A 20,000-nucleotide genomic window follows, 5' to 3' on the forward strand; every position below is an offset into this window, starting at 1 on the left:
GAAGTGCCACTCCCAAACAGTTGAAGGCATCTGGAGGAGAGGTAGACCCAGGAAGACATGAGATGAGGTGGTCAAGCATGACCTTCGAACATTGGGCCTCACAGAGGCAATGACAAAAGACCGAGATCTCTGGAGATATGCTGTGACTGCTAAGACCCGACAAATAATGTGAGTTTATGGCTGTTTCCTGCACCAGTTTCCCATAGTCCCAGCCCATCCAAAGTACCTTGGATTGCAGAACGACCTGCTGGGGCTTACCTTGGATCGTAGGGTGACCTGCTGTGCTTGAGGAGACCTATTGAATCAAGTACATCGACATCAAAATAAATATCAAATGGAAATTGTGGTTGTGATACCTGTGTCGGTGGCATGTAAAAAGCAACATCCGAATGTGACCGATGCCAGCGCCACCTTGACTGGCTTCTTTGCCGGAGGCACGTAAAAAGCACCAACCAATCGTGTCCGCTGCCAGCCTCCCCTGGCACGTAAAAAGCACCCACTACATTCACGGAGTGGTTGGCATTAGGAAGAGCATCAAGCTGTAGAAACACTGCCAGATCAGACTGGAGCCTGGTGCAGCCTCCTGGCTTCCCAGACCCCGGTCGAACCATCCAACCCATGCTAGCACGGAAAACGGACGTTAAACAACATGATGATGATGATATATATACATGTAAAGATATATGTATGTATATATATATACTAGCAGTATTGTCCAGCTCGTGCGTTCTATGCACGCGTGAATTAAGCTAAACTTGGATGAAGTTCAATCAAAATTCAATTATTTTGGTTTTAAAATCAAGCATTTAATGCCCTCAATTTTTGCGTTTATGTGTTCCATTTCCTCAATAGGAAGTATGTAGAAGCGTTTCATAAATTTTTGTTGATCATATAATTGCATTGTTGAATTATTCTTTTAGATCAGTATTTCTCAACGGGGATTTCAGGGGAGAGTTTCAGGGAGTTGCTGGCAATGTATCATGATGATCAAAAATTCGGCCTGCTAAAATTTGGTTAAAGTGATTCAAACTGCAGACTCAACACAAAATGGTCACATTTAATTCAAAGTGTTAAAAATGTTGTGAAAACAATTGGTATGTGTTCACAAAGTCCAAACGATTAATATGAAAAAACCCTCCAGGCTACATCCTGAAAATTCATTTCTTTGTCGAATTTCTACAATGTTTACGGCGATTCGTTTTTATATCTTGATTTTTTATTTTTCATGCAATTTATGCATGCTTGCACGCGTGGTGAACACAGTTCACGTCAAACAGCTGACTGAGTAAAGTTCACTATTCAATGCATGGGATAAAGCCTAAACAAGCACATTATCGATTTTTGCACTGGCGAGATGAATTTCGGAACAGAAATAGCGCAGTTCAATTTTCATTCGTCTAAACTTTAAGTGACCCATTTTTGGTGGTTCTACGATTTGTTGGCTAGGAGGAGATGTGCCGGGAAGTTAAACACACAGACACACAAGTTGAGTTTTATATATATAGATATGTGTGTGTGTATGTATGTATTTTTATATGTATATATGTGTATCTATCTATCTATATATATATATATGTGTGTGTGTGTGTGTATGTATTTTATTGCATTTTATTCCTTTGGAATAATACTGGTGATATCTTCGAAACATGTGTCGGAAGTAAAAGAATTTGAATAGCACCTGTGTTTAACTCCATTTAATTATTTATGTATATTATACAAAATATTTCACATAAACTCAGAGATTCTACTTTTAAAAACAAAGTTTTACACCCTTTTTATTTGTGTGATTTTTTGCTACCCTGGTAAATGTTTATTTTTTCCATGTTAATTGTAAAGAAGGGAAAAATACACGTATCTATTTCTATATATTTCAACGAGGTTTCCATATCACCTGCTAATAAAATAGTTAACACATATGGAGGTACTCTTTTACTCTTTTACTTGTTTCAGTCATTTTACTGCGGCCATGCTGGAGCACCGCCTTTAGTCGATCAAATCGACCCCGGGACTTATTCTTTCTAAGCCCAGTACTTATTCTATCGGTCTCTTTTGCCGAACTGCTAGGTGACGGGGACGTAAACACACCAGCATCGGTTGTCAAGCAATGCTAGGGGGACAGACACACACACAACACACACACACACACACACACACACACACACACATATATATATATATATATATATATGTATATATATATACATATATACGACAGGCTTCTTTCAGTTTCCGTCTACCAAATCCACTCACAAGGCATTGGTCGGCCCGGGGCTATAGCAGAAGACACTTGCCCAAGATGCCACGCAGTGGGACTGAACCCTGAACCATGTGGTTGGTTAGCAAGCTACTTACCACACAGCCACTCCTGCGCCTTTAATATAAACACATCTCTTATGGATATACCCATTCCCTCAAAGAATGCTTTCCTTAAGCAACTTAGTAATAAGACAAATTTCTTTATTCACCATATCCGATGGCTCACCTTTTTCTTCAACAGCCCACTAATGACATAACCTCTGAATTTAAGAAATTATTTAAATCTAAAAATAATTCTCCAGTTTGAAGATGATCTATGGTCTATTGTGAGAAATGTAAAATTTCACCCATCACCGCTAAGGAATAAACATCTGAGGTATCTTCACAATATCACCAAGGAAATTAATACCATGGTTCAATCAGATAAAACAGGAATTTTGTACAAACTTACCAAGGACTATTACTTGGAACTGCTTAAAATAGAAATTAAAAAAAAAACGATAGGACTACCAGTAAAGGTGTCCTCAGGAAAGCCAACCTTGAGGCTAAGAAAATTATGGAGAGGTACACCTTACAGATGAAGACAGAACCTCGTTTTATTTTGAAAGATCATAAACAAATTTTTTTTTAATAACACATCCTTAAGACTTATCTGTACTTCTAGCTCTGACATTGGTGTACTTAGTAAAAATATATCTGCCTTAGTTAAAAAATTAATGCTTAGTTTATGGTCCAATTCATTCCAGGTCGTCAAGTGGTTTAGTTCTATTCCTAATAAGAGGAGCACTAAGTTTATCCAGTTAGACATTTCTAGTTTTTGTTCCTCCATCAACCCAATAGTACTTAATAAGGCACTTTGGCTTGCTCATAACAAAGCTGGTCTCAACAGGGAAGAAATTAATGTTGCGTTGGCCTCCAGAAAATCTATCAAAGTTTGACAATAAGATGTGGGTCCGTAAAGACACACCTGATGGATTTGATGTTACAATGGGAAGTTCTGATTCAGCACAAGTAGCTGATTTAGTCTGTATATATATGTATATATATATATATACTTAATGAAATGGCAGACCTGTTCCCAAGCATCAATGAAACTCTATATCGTGATGATTGTTTACTTTACCTTCAAAATGTTTCTGACCAAAAAGTACAAAAGGTTAAGAATAGTTTCGTTAAGTTTTTCCATAGAATGGGCTTAAGCATTGTTTTTGATGATGATGTAACGAAAGCCAACTTTTTAGATATTACACTTAACTTACACAATTCGTACTTCCCATACCACAAACCATCGACCAATCTTAAGTATATTAGCCAATTCAGTAATCATTCTAGGGCAATCACTAAGAACTTAGTTAAGAATATTTCATTTAGAAGTAATCTACTAATGTTGACATTTTCAATGACAAGGCTGAATTTTATAATTCTGCCTTACTTAAAGCAGGTTATACAGATGAAGTTACCTACATTAATTCCATTTAATCTTATTCTACCTTTAATAATGGAGACATGAAATCTAATTGTAAAGATATAAATGATATCAATTTTAATTTATACACCAACACCAAACAGAGGAAGGGAGATAACCCTTATTTAAACTCTTATTTTTTTCATTCTAAAGGTAAATCGATGTCTTTTAAAGATAGTTACACTAAAAATAAGGCAAGTAATAACAAAACTATTTGGTTGATTATTCCTTAGGGGAGGCAAATTAGATCTAATCTTCCTTTCCAGTTTCTGGAAGCTATTATTAGGAATTTTCCAAAAAATTCTTGGTATTACTCTATTATCAACTGACACATGGTTAAGATTGGTTTTTCCAACAAAAAAAAAAAATCTCTTACAAATTATCTCCTCGCATAATAATATTAGTCTGTTAAAGAAGAATCCATTTACTAATACTAACATTAATTTAGCTAATACCTCCATCTCCCTAGAAATATTAATAACAAGGTTATTGTCTCTGAAGTCAATTCCAACAGAATTAAGTTTATGTCCAGTAATTCTAAGATTAAAAACTCTATTTACCAGTGTAAAATTACTTCAGGTACTGATGTCTTTTTTTATATAGGTAGTTTTTCTTCTCAGTTATCTAAAAGAATTTCTAATCATTTCTCTACATTTAGGGATAGGAATAAATGTAACAGTGCAGGGCTTAGTAAATTAATTTGGTATCTAAAAGACCCTAATAAAAAATTTAATTTAGATTGGTTAATTCTCTCCATTTCATTCCCTTAAGATAAAGGCAAAGAATTCTGCCAACTCTGTAATAGTGAACTATTTTATATTCTTTTTCTGGCATGGGATTGGACGGTTTGATTGAGAACTGGTGAGCCAGATTGCTGCACGAGGCTCCAAATTGATCTGCCAGAGTTTCTACAGCTGGATACCTTCCTAACACCAACCACTCTAAGAGTATAGTGGGTGCTTTTACGTGCCACCTGCACAAGGGCCAGTCCAGCGGCACTGGCTCAAATGATGTTTTTTATGTGCCACCCACACAGGAGCCAGTCCAGCGACCCTGGCTCAAATGATGCTTTTTATGTGCCACTGGCACAGGAGCCAGCCAGCAACCCTTGCAATGATATGCTGGGATGGTGCTTTTAATGTTCCACTGGCACGGGTGGTGCTGCCATTGGCCACATCAGTGAATTTGGTTTTGTGCCAGGGCACGGCACCATTGATGCTATACTTCCGGTAAGACAACTGCAGGAGAAATACCTAGTCAATGATAAACTTCTGTACCTGTACCAATGCACTCATCTCTCTTGCACACCACATCTAATGCCTCTCACACCCAACTTTTCTCTGAAGACATTTAGGTTCTGTCATACATGCACACTGACATTGCACATCTAGTGAAGCATACTAGCTTCATTTCTTTCAAACCTATATATATCCTTGGCAGTCACAGCCTATGTTTCACTGTCATGTAGCATGGTTGTTCACACACAGGTATCATACAATCTGCCTTTCACTCTGAGGGAGAGGCCCTTAGTTACCAACAGAGGAAGGAGGTCTCTGAACTTTGCTCAGCCTATTCTTAATCTAGCAGCTATGCTTTCAGAGTATCCACCTCCACCACTGACTTGCTCACCTAAATAATGGAAGCTATCAACTACTTCTAGTTCCCCTGGCATTTGATGGAATCTATTTTCTGTACATTTCCAGTGTTTATTCCAGTCTACTTCTGCACCTTCCACACACAAAAACTATTTTACCTGTTAACCTTCCTCTGATATTACTGCACATTTTGACCAAGTCAGTAGCGGGGGCGGGTGTGTTGAAAGTGTAGCTGCTAGAGTAAGAATAGCTTGGGCAAAGTTCAGAGAGCTCTTACCTCTGCTAGGGACAAAAGGCCTCTCGCTCAGAGTAAAACGTAGACTGTATGATGCTTGTGTACGAACAGCCATGCTACATGGCAGTGAAACATGGGCCGTGACTGCTGAGGATATGCGTAAGCTCACAAGAAATGAAGCCAGTATGCTCCGATGGATGTGTAATGTCAGTGTTCATACTCGACAGAGTGTAAGTACCTTGAGAGAGAAGTTGGACCTAAGAAGCATCAGTTGCGGTGTGCAAGAGAGACGTTTGCGCTGGTATGTCCATCTGGTGAGAATGGATGAAGATAGTTGTGTGAAAAAGTGCCACACCCTAGCTGTTGAGGGAACCTGTGGAAGAGGCAGACCCAGGAAAACCTGGGATGAGGTGGTGAAGCACGACCTTCGAACTTTAGGTCTCACCGAGGAAATGACTAGAGACTGAGACCTTTGGAAGTATGCTGTGTGTGAGAAGACCCGGCAGGACAAGTGAGACCATCACCCATGGCCTCAGTCCACTTATGCATACCTTTCCTTCTTGGGACACAAAACCCAACTTGTGAAGACCTGTTGAGGCAAGTGAAAATCAAAAAATCAAAATCGATCAACATCAATGGAAATTGTAGCTGTGATACCAGTGCTGGTGGCACATAAGAGAACCATCCGAACATGGCCGTTGCCAGCGCCGCCCTGACTGGCTTCCGTGCCGGTGGCATGTAAAAAGCACCATCCGATAGTGGCCGTTTGCCAGCCTTGCCTGGCCTCCGTGCCGGTGGCACATAAAAAGCACCATCCGATCGTGGCCGTTTGCCAGCCTCGCCTGGCACGTAAAAAGCACCCACTACACTCATGGAGTGGTTGGCGTTAGGAAGGGCATCCAGCCGTAGAAACATTGCCAGATCAGACTGGGCCTGGTGCAGCCTTCTGGCTTCCCAGACCCCAGTTGCACCGTCCAGCCCATGCCAGCATGGAAAGCGGACGCTAAACGATGATGATAGCATACACTGGGTACATCTTATGGAGTTTTTACCTATGCCTTTTCTACAGATCAAGCAGTGCCTTCTACCTGAAGGGATTTGTGATTTGTATGTTCTACTTATTAAGATTTTGGTTTTTGCTAGATTAAATCTTAGGTCCTTTGATTCTAGAGCTTGCTTCCACATTTGAAATTTCTTCTTTAGTGCTGGTAGTGTTTTGGTTATAAGAGCAAGGTAATCAGCAGAGGGCAATGATGAACAAGAGGGTCTGGGGACTGATCCTTGGTGAACCCTGCTTATACTGTGGATTCATTGCTATAGGCATTGCCAACTTTCACCTTACTGACGGCATCCCTGTATATGGCTTGTACATCTCTCACCAACCACTCATCATCTATCCATAGCTTCTGCATTGACCAACAGATAAAGGAGCAGGGAATTCTGTCAAAGGCTTTCTCCCTGTTGACAAAAGCCAGATCCAGAGTTTTAAGTTTGACTAAGTATTTCTCCTGCAGTTGCCTAACCAGGAACAGAGCATCAGTTATGCTCCTGCCTGACACAAATCCAAACTAGATCTCATTTACACTAACTCTCTTTTGAAGATATGGGCATGATGTGTTAGATTGGGTTAAAATATCTGCGCAGGAGTGGCTGTGTGGTAAGTAGCTTGTTTACCAACCACATGGTTCCGGGTTCAGTCCCACTGCGTGGCACCTTGGGCAAGTGTCTTCTGCTATAGCTTCGGGCCGACCAAAGCCTTGTGAGTGGATTTTGTAGACGGAAACTGAAAGAAGCCCATCATATATATGTATGTATATATATATAATATATATATATATATATATATATATATATATAATATATATATATAATATATATATATAAATATATATATATATATAAACAATGAAGGGTGAAATTAATTAATTTGGAATAATTATCAATTACACCAAGTAGTTTCAAATGCTGTGCCTTTACTGTGATCTCCCTTTTAGTAGAAGAAATAGCTATAATCTCTTTGACTGCTATTTCTAAATTCGGTGTGTGGTAAGGCAATTCGTTGCTAAACCCTTAATTGCTTAGTATTATATATATATATATATATATATATATATATATATATATATATATATATATATATATATATATATATATATATATATATATATATATATATATATATATATATATATATATATATATATATATATATATATATATATATATATATATATATATATATATATGTGTGTGTGTGTTTGTATGTCTGTGTTTGTCCCCCTAGCATTGCTTGACAACCGATGCTGGTGTGTTTATGTCGCCGTAACTTAGCGGTTCGGCAAAAGAGACCGATAGAATAAGTACTGGGCTTACAAAAGAATAAGTCCCGGGGTCGAGTTGCTTGATTAAAGGCGGTGCTCCAGCATGGCCGCAGTCAAATGACTGAAATGAGTAAAAGAGTAAAAGAGAGAGAGAGTGGGTACTGTACAAGCACTCCATTATAATCTGGGTTCTAGTTTACTGCATTGAGTTGTAAAGAGCACCTATGTTTATTGGTTTTCAGCAGTCCCTCTGTAATTCATTCAGTGGGTAAGTCCTGGGTTCCTTTCGCAGGATTAGAAATATTTTATTGCATGTATATTCAAGACAATTATAATTAATATAGAGATCAGTATATCTGCACATTTCTTTCTTCAATCAGTTGGACAGCATATTAGCTTTAAATTTATATGTTTATGCTACATAGACAACTTGTAGTTGCATTTGCATCCAGTCACTTTCAACTGCAAGTTTACCCAAAGTCCTTGCGAGGATGTGGTCCAAAGTGAACTAAGTGTATGTAACCTTGGCTAGTGTTATTTTGCTTGATTACTATAGTTTGTGAGTGAAAAGAATTTAAGAGGAAGATTTGGAAACCTAATGCACTTCTAAAGTCTCATATGCAGTTGACCTTATCTCGACTTTAAGTTTGAGCTTTGAAATAAGAATACTAGACATTTAATTAAGTCAAATATTTTTTTTTAAACCATAGCCTTAGGTGAATTATGAATTAGTGATCTTCAGATATCATGTATAACTACTGGCTGCAAAATATGTGTTGTATGAAGAACTTACTTTTGAGGCCAATTTGAAATTTTTTCTTTGTATAAATCAACCTTTAGATCAGATGTTGTTTTGTTGTCCTACATGTATTGCAAGAATTTTTAAAATGTTGTTTTACTTACGGAGAATACCGATTACTACTTGGTATAGTCACATCAGATATTACACTGGCATTTACCATGTAAACCCAGGCACTTCCTATTTACGTTGTAGTTACTAAATAATAGGTCTCTTCCATGGAAGAATTTGAAAGCCCTTCAGTAGAGATGTGAACATCTTAGGGCTTGTTCCTGCTTACAGTTAAACAACCGGTGTTTAGCCATGAAAATACGGAATATCTCTTCTATGCAGAAATTACATCTGTGTTAAATCTTACACTATATGTTTTTAAAGGTTGACAGATAATTTGTATTTTAAATAGGTTCTTTTTGCTGCCTGAAACCGAAGTATTTATCAATATCTTTCCCCCCTGATTATGTAAGGTTCAGCTACACCTATTATTTTCCATTCTATTTTAACCCTTTCGATACCAAACCGCCCAAAACCACCCCAAAAAAATTTTGGTTAATGTGACCAAACCACCCAAAGCCGCCCAAATTTACCTATTCATATTTAAATGAGAATATCAGAGCAAATCTCTTTAGTACATTCGTGAAAACACGTATTATACTTCGTAAAGAGTTCAACTACAGTTTTGTACAAAAATTGAAGTGTAATTTTAATTCCGTGAATTTTGGGAGATGTTTTTCTGAAATTTGTTCCTATTGTGTTTTCAAAATTTGTAATTCTGACAAAAAATGGATACGAATTTCATTATATCAAGCAGTGAGTCAGAATTCGAAGGATTTTCTACTGAAGACCTTCATAAATCTAACTCTATAACTGAAAAAAAAAAGCATGTGGTATTTGATAATGAATCTGATGTTTCATTTTCCGAAAGTGAAAACAGTGAATCCGAGAGCTCCGACAGCGATAAAGAAAATGAATTGGCACCTGAATGGAGTGAAAATTTAAAAGCTGTTTCTTTCGGTGATTTTTCTGAAGAAACTGGACCAAGCCACAGACTTTCCCGGAAGAGTAAAGCCTTAGACTATTTCTATTTACTTTTTCGAATGAGCCTATTTGAAATCATTACGGCGGAAACGAACCGTTACGCTAAACGTAAACAAAACGAAAGAAAGGATACTTTGTGGTTTCCCATAACCTTAAATGAAATTAAGACTATTTTGCCATAAATATTATTATCTGTATCAGAAAGTTACCTAGAATAACAAATTCTATCGTAAAATTTTGTTGTATACCCAATTGAATATTAGCTAATAACCCATTTTCTATAGCGATGTTTGAACAAAATTTTAATAATTTTATATTTTGTTGAATTTACCTGTATCTACCTGCAATTAGAGTCACTTTGTGACAAAAATTATAGTATAGAATTGGTTGAGAACATTTCATTAAATTATCTTCCAAAATTCATGTTAATATATTGATAAATAAAAAAGTTATAGTTGTTTAATGAAACCAGACTAAATTTATGATTACGTTAGAAATTAATTGAAACACATAAGGGGTGTATTTTGGTCAGAAATATAGTAACGAAAGGGTTAAAGTTAGCTTTTCTATCCTTAAGGGACCAAATAAACACACTTAAGCTTGTGCTATACATTTTCTCTCTTTCTTTAAATGAAGCTAAATGATTTGCCAGTCTCACCTTGAAATTTGTCAAGCTTGCACCAATATAAAAATATGAATTTCCTTCTAACATAACCCTTGTATACTAAATCTTCCCTGATATATTCAGCATTTAAATGATAAATTTTACTTTTTGCATGACTAGAAAGATTTCTATCTTTCCCAACTCTGCTTATGTTAGTGAGACTAATCTTTCCAGCTTGAAAACGAAGGCCGAATTTACGGTAATGTTTATATGCACTTACTATTGGTTGCATATTCTCAACTTTTTGCATAGTCCATCTGCCAACATTACAACACTTACATAATTCTAGTCCCCGACATACCATACCCTCTCCCGTAGTTTTCTGTACCTTTTGTACTTCATGTAAATCTGTTCTGCAAATATATATTTATATTACAGAACAGATTTATATATTTAAGTCCGTCCAACCCATGCTAGCATGGAAAGCGGACGTTAAACGACGACGATGATGATGATGATGAAGTAAATGCTTATGCATGAATGTTCATTTTCAGTTTTTGTTTCTCCCTCTGCATATCCTTATATATATATATATGTCAAGCCTGACTGTGTTTTTGTTTATTTGCATCGCTATCTCTATATCAGCTCACCTGGATTCATTTTATAGCCACCCTTTACTTTGCAGACTTAGTCCTCGATAAAGATTTTGGAGTATAAGTTCAAATCATTTGAGGAGTACTATGTTTTCTTTATTGAGCATTTCTGGATCTCATCCATTGAGAGAGAGGGCGGGGTGATATATGTTTGGTGCAATAAACAATAGAATTCAGTTCACGAGTGTGTATATAGTTTTTGATTGGTAGTAAACATAGGAAGTTCCTCAACCTGAGAGTTTTATGCATGGCGCTTATCAAAGTAGTAGTACAGCTATTGACATACTGGCTTCTAGGCTATGTGATGAAACTTATGCTAGTGCTTGTTTTAGTTAATTCTACACTCTCTAGCTCATCTAGATGCCAACCTTTTTTGAAAATTGTTATTTGTGAATCTTAACATACTCTTCAGTTTGAAGTATATCTGTTTAAATCATCTATAGATCTTACACCTTTATGTTTATAAAGAGCCAACAGTTTCTTTGTATTTTAAACAGGTCCTTTTTGCTGCCTGAAATCAAAGTATTTATCAAGTGATTAATCAATATCCTATATAAGAGGTTGTGTTACAATATGTGTATTATATGAAAACACATTGAAAAGTAAAGTTCCTACTAATGGTAATAAGTTGTTAATAAATAAGGACATTTTGGTAATTGTTATCGACAATAGTTATTGATGACTGCTTTGAATTCTAGCTTTCTTAATTAACTGAAGTATACTAGTTTGAATAAAGGCTGTTTGTATAATATGAAAATTGGATAATCTATATACAATAAAGCAGCTGCATAATGACTGACTGGGTGATAGAATGCGTAACTGAAAAATATTCAGATTGTATTTCAAGTCTTTGTCTCTTGTGCTATGCAATTTGTTTAGTAATTACACAAATATGCCAGAGAAATATCCTCCTAGAATTTACGGTTTCCAATGTCAGTTGGCAGTTTTCTCTTTTTATCTCTTTTAATTTTCATGGCCAGTAAAGCAAATAGTTTTAGATGCAATTTGTATCAACATGCTAAACTATGAATTCTAGTATTCTATTACTAAGCTGCTAACACCATTTTTTAACACATGGACTCTGTGCATTTTCCATTGAGTACTTCATTGTTTTGTGTCAGATATGTCCTGATCAATAATCAAAGATATTTTAGTTATAACCACCCCATTATTTTCTTCCAGTTGTGTATCTAGGACACATTATACAGTTATCTCCACCTTTTCTTTTAAACTGTATGATTATGATTTGAGAGAGATTTGGCTATTTCTTGTTGGTTGAGCAACCATGTAGATACTCACTCATTGGCTTGTCCATTTGAGTGTAGTTAGTGTGGATGATTGATTCAGTAAGTAAAGAATTCCATTCCAAATTAATGCTGTTCAGTTTGATTTCCATTGGACATTTCATTCTCACTTATTGTTGCTGACGGATTTATTCAGCACTCCTTAAACACTGCCATAAAATTTATTATACACATAGTGAAAAGTAAGGTTAGAATTAAAGAATTAAATTTCCAACATGTTTTGATCTATGAAACAATAGAACCAGAAAAGTAAAATTGACTACTTTTCTAACTATTCAGTAAGAACATAAAATCCAAGATGACGAATTACTTATAATCAAAATGCATTGCACTATTAACCACAAAATACTGCTTAATGATAAGTGTTTAACTAAAAGTCAATTTCAATCAAGGATGAGAAAAATAAGTTTATGTATTGGTATGTATGTATCTTTAGGTATTTTTTCTTGAATCCACTTGCAGACTATTGTTTTATAAAATTGATTCCCCCTACCCTATCATGAGTTTTCCTTAAAACCCAGTTTATGACCTTTTAATGGTTCATTGGTGATTAGAAGTACTCATTTTAACCAATTAGCACTCAGATTACTCTGTCAAATGTAATGTATATTTATTCACATTGTTTTGTATTAATCATGCATTATCTTATGCCTTCAAGATTTTATTGAAATGATTATTTGTTTTTAGAATGACATAGTAAGCTAGGTTTGAGAGGCTCTATCTGGTTAGTTTAAGCATAAAATAAGTAGAATATTTTGGCTTGGTATGGCCAGTTTCAATACTGAAGGGTTAAATGACTTTTGAAACTTTAAATTTTTTTGTCTTAGGATTTCAACTGCAATGATTCTCTCAGTGTTTCATTGACTAGGGTCAAGTTAACTTTTACCTACACTCATTTTGTATATGCTGAGAGAAATTTCACCTTTTTGAATTTCAGCCTTTGCAACTTGGTCTCCTTGGAAGTAAGAGAGAACTTGTTAAAGACATTACCACCATCACTAGCCCAGTTAAGTAAGCTTGAGAATCTCGATCTCGGCAGCAATGAAATTGAAATCTTGGTATGTACCCCTTTATTCATCTATACTAAACACCAATAATTTCATCACCATTTGAAATTTCTTTTCATTTTGTTTTTCTACCAGATTTCCATTTTAATTGCCACAAGGGCAATGATTGTGATTGCTGGATTTTTTTTTGGGGGGGGGGCAGATTTGAAAGTTTCAAATTAAAAGAAAATTATAAATTCCATCTTAGACATGTTGCTAGATAGATGATTTTGTAAATGCTGATATTTAGCAAAACTGGTTGGAAAGGCAAATCTATAGAGATTTGCCTGCTTCATAGTTTGATACTACACTGTTCTGATCTCAGTCCTCACTAGAAGGAATGACATTATCACGCATTCCTGTAGTAGTCAATTATACTGACAGTCAAGGGAATATATTGGGTAAAGATTGCATAGCTTATGTATTTTTTTGTTGTGAGCAATAACATATCTGTTCATTTGCAATAAATTCAGGCAGATTTGAATGTGATGTCTGATTGGTATTGTTGCTGGAGAATGATGTGCATTCATATCACAAGTGACTCAGTGGTGTAAAGAGAATTTGAGACACCACAAAATTTTGAAATCACTTCCTGATGTGTGGTGGTAGCTGCTAAACAGATAATACTTCATGAGGAAGGGGCTGAAATCCCTACAGAGCTGCTTCACAACATGATCAGAGATGGCAAACACAAAATCTGTTTACCCTATATATATATATATATATATATATATATATATATATTTCGGAATGGTCATTTTGCCAGTTTAGCCAATAAAAACACACGCACTATATATTTGGTGTTATTTATTTTTTACATTAATCTTAATCTTATTTCGGCCAGAGTTCTTTCGTCATACTCCTGTGACCGCATCAGTGGTCCTTTGTTTACTTCTTTCGTATTTGTGTCTCTCCTTACTAACCGTCAGCCATTCCGAAATATAACAATATCTGTTTCAACACACGACTTCACATAAAAAATCTTGCACAATAAATATTTAAACGTATATATATATATATGGCTGCACCTCTCCTACACGGATCAAAGTGACTTTGTTATTGATGTGAAATCCTTGAAATACACCACGACGTCTACACTTTTAACCTTGAACTTGTTCGTATAAACTGTCCCTTTCGTTTTCATTTTTCTCGTTTTATTTTTCTCATATATTATTTATTATTTTTTTACATTCATTTCATACTTTCCACATTTTCCTGTATTTTTTTGTCCTTCTTTCTGTCGTTTCTTCCTTCTCTGGATGTCCATACTCTGTTTTCTCTGCTTGCACCTGCTTATTTTTGCCTCCCTCTCTCTCTCTGTGCTTCCTTTCTTTTCTTTCCTTTTTCTATTTGTCCCATCTTCTTCGCCTTTATTTTCTGGTCCTACTGCCTTTTTTTTATCTAGTTTTTTTTCGAACGATTGTCTTTTTTTTCGCTATTCCACCATGCCGGATTATAAATCTTACCTCCTCACTCTCCACCATCGTCTGAAAGAATACCTCCGCCTACTTCCTTCAAACTGCTTTCAGCCATCCATTAACCTCTCCCTGCTCCTTTTTAAAAAAACCCGCTTCTCTAGCCATGTCTCTTTTCTAAGCCGCTGCCTACATCACCGCCTCATCCCTAAAGGTTTCCGCCTCCATTTCCACACTGCTCTCCACTCTGCTTCATCCATCCTACCCATACTCCGTACCACATCTTACCGCCTTATGCGTGCCACCATTCGCTCCAATCTCTCTAAAATACATGCCATCGACTGCCTTCTCCCTCCTGCTTTTTCCATCTTTTTCTCCTCTCTGCCGCCCTTCCATGCTCAAAACACGTTACGCTTCATTATCCATTTAAATCACCTCTTTCATCAATTTCTTGCCAATACCAAACTTCGTAAACTCCAATCACTCCTCCATTCCATCACACCCGACGCCACCACCCCAACTCCTCCACTACCCTTCTCCCCTCCTGATAGGCTCAACCCACCCACACCTAATCCCACTGTCCATCCTAACAACCCCCACTCCCTCACCCTCAGACCTCCACCAGCCCTACCACTCCTCCTACTTCTATTCCATCCACCCCTTCTCCACTTCCTTCTGTTGTTACCATTCCCCCAGATCTTCCCCTCTCTGTGGCGGAACGCTCCGTCCTCAGTAGGGGTCTGCGTTTCCCCCCACCTCACTCCATCCTGTAAGGAGTTCCAGACGCGTGCTGATGTCCACAGCTTTGTGCGCCGCATCTGGTTAGGTGCGTTTTTCCGCGACATACCACCTGCATCCAACGATGAGGACTGCTTCACTGACTTGGGCTGCCGACCATCCCAGTGGACGCCTGCCCCTGGCCAGTTCCAAGCAGTGGATCTTTTCGCGGGTGCCTGTCAGCGCATGTTGGAGCGGTTCAACTTCTCCAGGCGCCACCGCCGCCTCAACATCTCCCCGGCCGAGCTCTCGGCTCTTCGTTCCCTCCGATAGCGCGCTGATATTGTCATCAAACTGGCCGACAAGAGTGGAGCTGTGGTGGTGTGGCGCGTGGACCTCTACAGGGCCGAGGCGCTCCGCCAACTCAATGACACCTCCTTCTACTCCCCTTTGTCCTCTGACCCCACGCTTAGCTACCAACAGATGGTATCCTCTACTGTCCATGACCTCATCTCGTCCTCCCGTCTCCCCCACACCACATCCAATCTCATTGTCCAAACCCCACGCACCCCCACCATTTACTTCCTCCCCAAAATCCACAAACTCAACAACCCTGGCCGCCCATTGTCTCTGCCCCACAGAGCTCATCTCAAAATACCTCGACCGTGTCCTTGCCCCCCTAGTGGCGTCTCTTCCCTCCCACATCTACGACACCAACCATGCTCTCTGGCTTTTCAACTCTTTCTCCTTTCCTCCCGGCTCCTCCAAACTCCTTTTTACAATGGACATCCAGAGCCTCTATACCGTCATCCCTCACCACGAAGGACTGCAGGCACTTCAACACTTTCTCAACCTCCGCCGCAACCCCGAACACAACACCTCCACACTCATTCGTCTGGCCGAACTTGTCCTTTCTCTTAACTGCTTCTTGTTCGCAGGCGAGTTCTACCAACAGATCTCGGGAGTGGCCATGGGAATGCGAATGGGCCCCAACTATGCGAACCTGTTCGTTGGCTATGTTGAGGCCCAAATATTCTCTAGTTTCACTGGTCCCACTCCCGAACTATACGGTCGTTACATTGACGACATTATCGGTGCCACCTCACTCTCCCGTGAACATCTAGACTCCTTTCTCTCTTTCATTCAATCCTTCCATCCTGCCCTCCACTTCACCAGCACTATCTCCAACACCTCTGTCTCTTTCCTCGACATTTCGGTCAGCATTCATCACTCCACTCTTACCACCTCCATTCACTACAAACACTCATACCTAAACTTCTCTTCCTCCCACCACAAACACATCAAGCTTTCCATCCCCTATTCCCAATTCCTCCGTCTATGTAGGCTCTGTAGTGACGACTATGACTTTGAGACTCATCCTCAACTCATGGCTTGCCACTTCATCCTATGTGGATACCCCCTCACCACTATCCACACCGCCCTTGCCAGAACACGTTCCGTAGATCGTGCATCTGCTCTCTCCCCCCGAACCCGCCCTGCAGTCTCCCGGCTCCCTTTTCCCCTCCCTTACCACCCAACCACCCTACCTCACCAACGCACCATTCTTCGAGCTTTCCGGCATCTCCAGTCCGACCTGTCCACTTCACACCTCTTCCCTAACCGACCCCTCCCCTCCTTCAAACGAGCCCATAACCTACGCAACCTCTTGGTCCACAGCTTCTTCCCTGACCCTACCTCCCAACCTGGCTCGTTCCCCTGCTCCCACCCACGTTGCCGCACTTGCCCTTACCTCTCCAACACCACCCTCCTCACCGGCACCCATCATCGACTCATTCACCTGCACCTCCAGCAATATCATCTATTGCATCTCCTGCTCTCTCTGCCATTCCCTGTACATCGGACAAACGGGACGCCGCTTGGCTGACCGGTTCGCGGAACACATCCGAGATATCCGCCTCGCCAATGACACACCAGTCTCATGCCATTTCCACTCCACCAGTCACTCCTTGCAACACCTGTCTGTGTTCGGATTGTCCTTGCACAGAGGCCATCCGGATTCCTGCTTGCGCCATGAACAGGGATTAATCTTCTCTCTTCGCTCTTTTATGCCATTTGGGCTCAACTCTCTCCTCCTTTTCATCTAACCTCCCCCGATTCCTACTTCTCTTCAGTCCTTCATCTTTTCACCGCTACTCTCTTTCCCTCCTCTTCCCTTCTTCCCTCTTCCTCTTCTTTCTGCTCCCTCACCCCCCCTCCCCTCCTCCTTCTCTTCATCCCGCCTCATTCTCCTCCTCTCCCCCTCTTCTCCTCTTCCTCCTCCTCCTTGCTCCCCTCCTCCTTGCTCCCCCCTTCCTCTCTTCCCCTCCTCTCTCTTCTCTCCCCCTCTCACTCTCCACACAACCCCCAACCCCAGCCGAACCCACACCCCACATGGGCTTTCCCCTCTATTGCCCCCCACCTCCCCACAACATCACACTACACTACACCATACGACATTACACATCACGTCACAACACACCACCCACACACCCATCCCCACATCTTTACACCTACACATACATACACATATATCACAACACACACCCATCCCCATATCTCCACACCCACACATACATACACACGTCCAGACCACCAGCCCTCTTTCACATGCACATACATACTCTCTTATACACACACGCACCTTCGTGTTGGGGCCACCTTCGTTTTGGAAGTCACTTGACTCTGTTATCTCCCCTACTATCCCTCTAGCGTCTGACCTCTGACTGAAGTCAGAACGCCATGATAGACCGTTAGCTCCTACATGCATTTTTTTCTCTCCTTGTTTCTTTTCTGTGTATCTCTCTGTCGAAGAGCGTAGGCTCGAAACGTAAAAGACTTGTTCTATTTCTATTCCTGAGTGCCATACTAAGACATTTGTTTGTTTGTACTCCATCTGCCTTTGTCTTTTGTTTATTTTCATAAACCTTCCCGTTATATATATATACACCAGGGTCCCTCGATCATTCACCTGGTTGTCGGTGCAGAAGCCAAGAGAAGATTTGTGGTTGGTGAGAGTTGTCCAAGCCATGTACAGGGGTGTTATCAGTAAGGTGAAAGTCAGCATTGAGTTCAGTGACAAATTCAGTGTACAGATAGGGGTCCACTAAGGATCAGTTATCAGTCCCCTCTTGTTTATCATAGTCCTCCTGGCCAAAGGAATATAAAACTGGCTTTCCTTGAGAGCTCCACTATGCTCTAACTTTCCTAGAGTTAGAGAAGCATGGAAGCATGGACTGGAATCTAAGGGCTTTAGAGTTAATTTAGCAAAGTACTAGTAAGCAGGAAAGCAAACAAATTATTACTCCCTTCAGGGAAATGGCCCTGCAGAGTATGTAGAAAAGGTGTAAGTAGAAATTCTATTCAGTGTACCCAGTGCAAGCTATGGACACATGATGTGCAATGGACTCGCAGGAACATAACAGAGAAAGTATTCTTTGTTGTGGTAGATGTGCAGCTACAATGATCACTAGGGATGTGTGGGAAATAGATTTCCTCAAATGTACAGGGACAGCCTTAGAGGTAGTAGATAGTTTTTGTTATCTAGGTGACTAACTTAGCAGTGTTAGAGGTCACTCTGAAAGCATAATAACTAGAATAAGAATTAGCTGGGCAAAGTTCAGAGAGCCATTACTTTTTTTCGTCACAAAGGGCCTCTCCCTGCAAGTAAAAGGCAAATTGTACAATATCTGATTAATACATAGCAAAACATAGGCTGTGACTGCTAAAGATGTACAAAGGCTTGAAAGAAATTAAGCCTATATGCTCCACTAGATGTGTAATGTATGACAAAGTGTAATTATTTTGAGAAAGAAATTGAGGGTAAGAGACAACAGATGTAGTGTACAAGAGGGAAGACTGCGCTGGTATGGTCATGTGATGTGTATAGATGTGAACTGATCTATAAATGTGGAAGGAACCTGTGAAAGAGGTAGATCCATGGAGATGTGGGAGAAAGTGACGACAAAATGGTTTTCAGATGTTGAGTCTGAGAAGAGGATGAAGGACTGAGACTTAGGAAGCATGACATCACTCTCATTGGAGACACATCCAAAGATCATCACAGATTGGATGAACTCGGTTTTATATCACATGGATTGTAGGCAAGCTACTTGCTGTTCTGGGTGTTGTGCATCTGGTCCTGGTAGAAGTTCTTTTTATCTGAGAAAAACCAGATCATTCCCAGCTCAACAGGATGCTTTAACTTGTTCAGAAGCCTCTTTGCCTTTGTCATGTATTTCTCCTTGGCCATCAGAATTTGTCTCTTGCACCTCTTGTATGAGTGGCAGCAAAGTTCTTCATTCAAGGCTAGCTTTATGGTGGCAACTCCAACACTCATCTCTGTTAAAACCTTGATTCTTCTGCTTGGATCTTTCATTTTGTTCAGCAGTTGTTAGATGAAATATGGCATGTGGATGCAGCCAGAATACCTTCTGTATCCCTTCCTGCTGGCCACAGCTTCATAGTTCCCATTCCAACTATCCATGTCACATCTTAAAACTGTTAGGGTGTTCACAGAACATTAAGCAGTTGTCATAACCAATATGAACCATCATGA

General features: G+C 39.4%; 1 protein-coding gene across 10 annotated transcripts in view; it reads left to right on the plus strand.

The window, feature by feature from the left end:
- LOC115209683 (protein scribble homolog) overlaps positions 1–20,000 on the plus strand; it is a 458,170-nt gene that overhangs the window by 102,424 nt on the left and 335,746 nt on the right. For all 10 annotated transcript variants that reach the window (XM_036501621.1, XM_036501616.1, XM_036501617.1 and 7 more), the window contains exon 5: positions 13,205–13,325. In XM_036501621.1, coding sequence (XP_036357514.1) covers positions 13,205–13,325 — 121 coding nt within the window. The remainder of the gene's footprint in view (positions 1–13,204; positions 13,326–20,000) is intronic.

This window comes from Octopus sinensis, linkage group LG3 (genome assembly GCF_006345805.1).
Source record: "Octopus sinensis linkage group LG3, ASM634580v1, whole genome shotgun sequence".
Taxonomy (NCBI): Eukaryota; Metazoa; Mollusca; class Cephalopoda; order Octopoda; family Octopodidae; genus Octopus; species Octopus sinensis.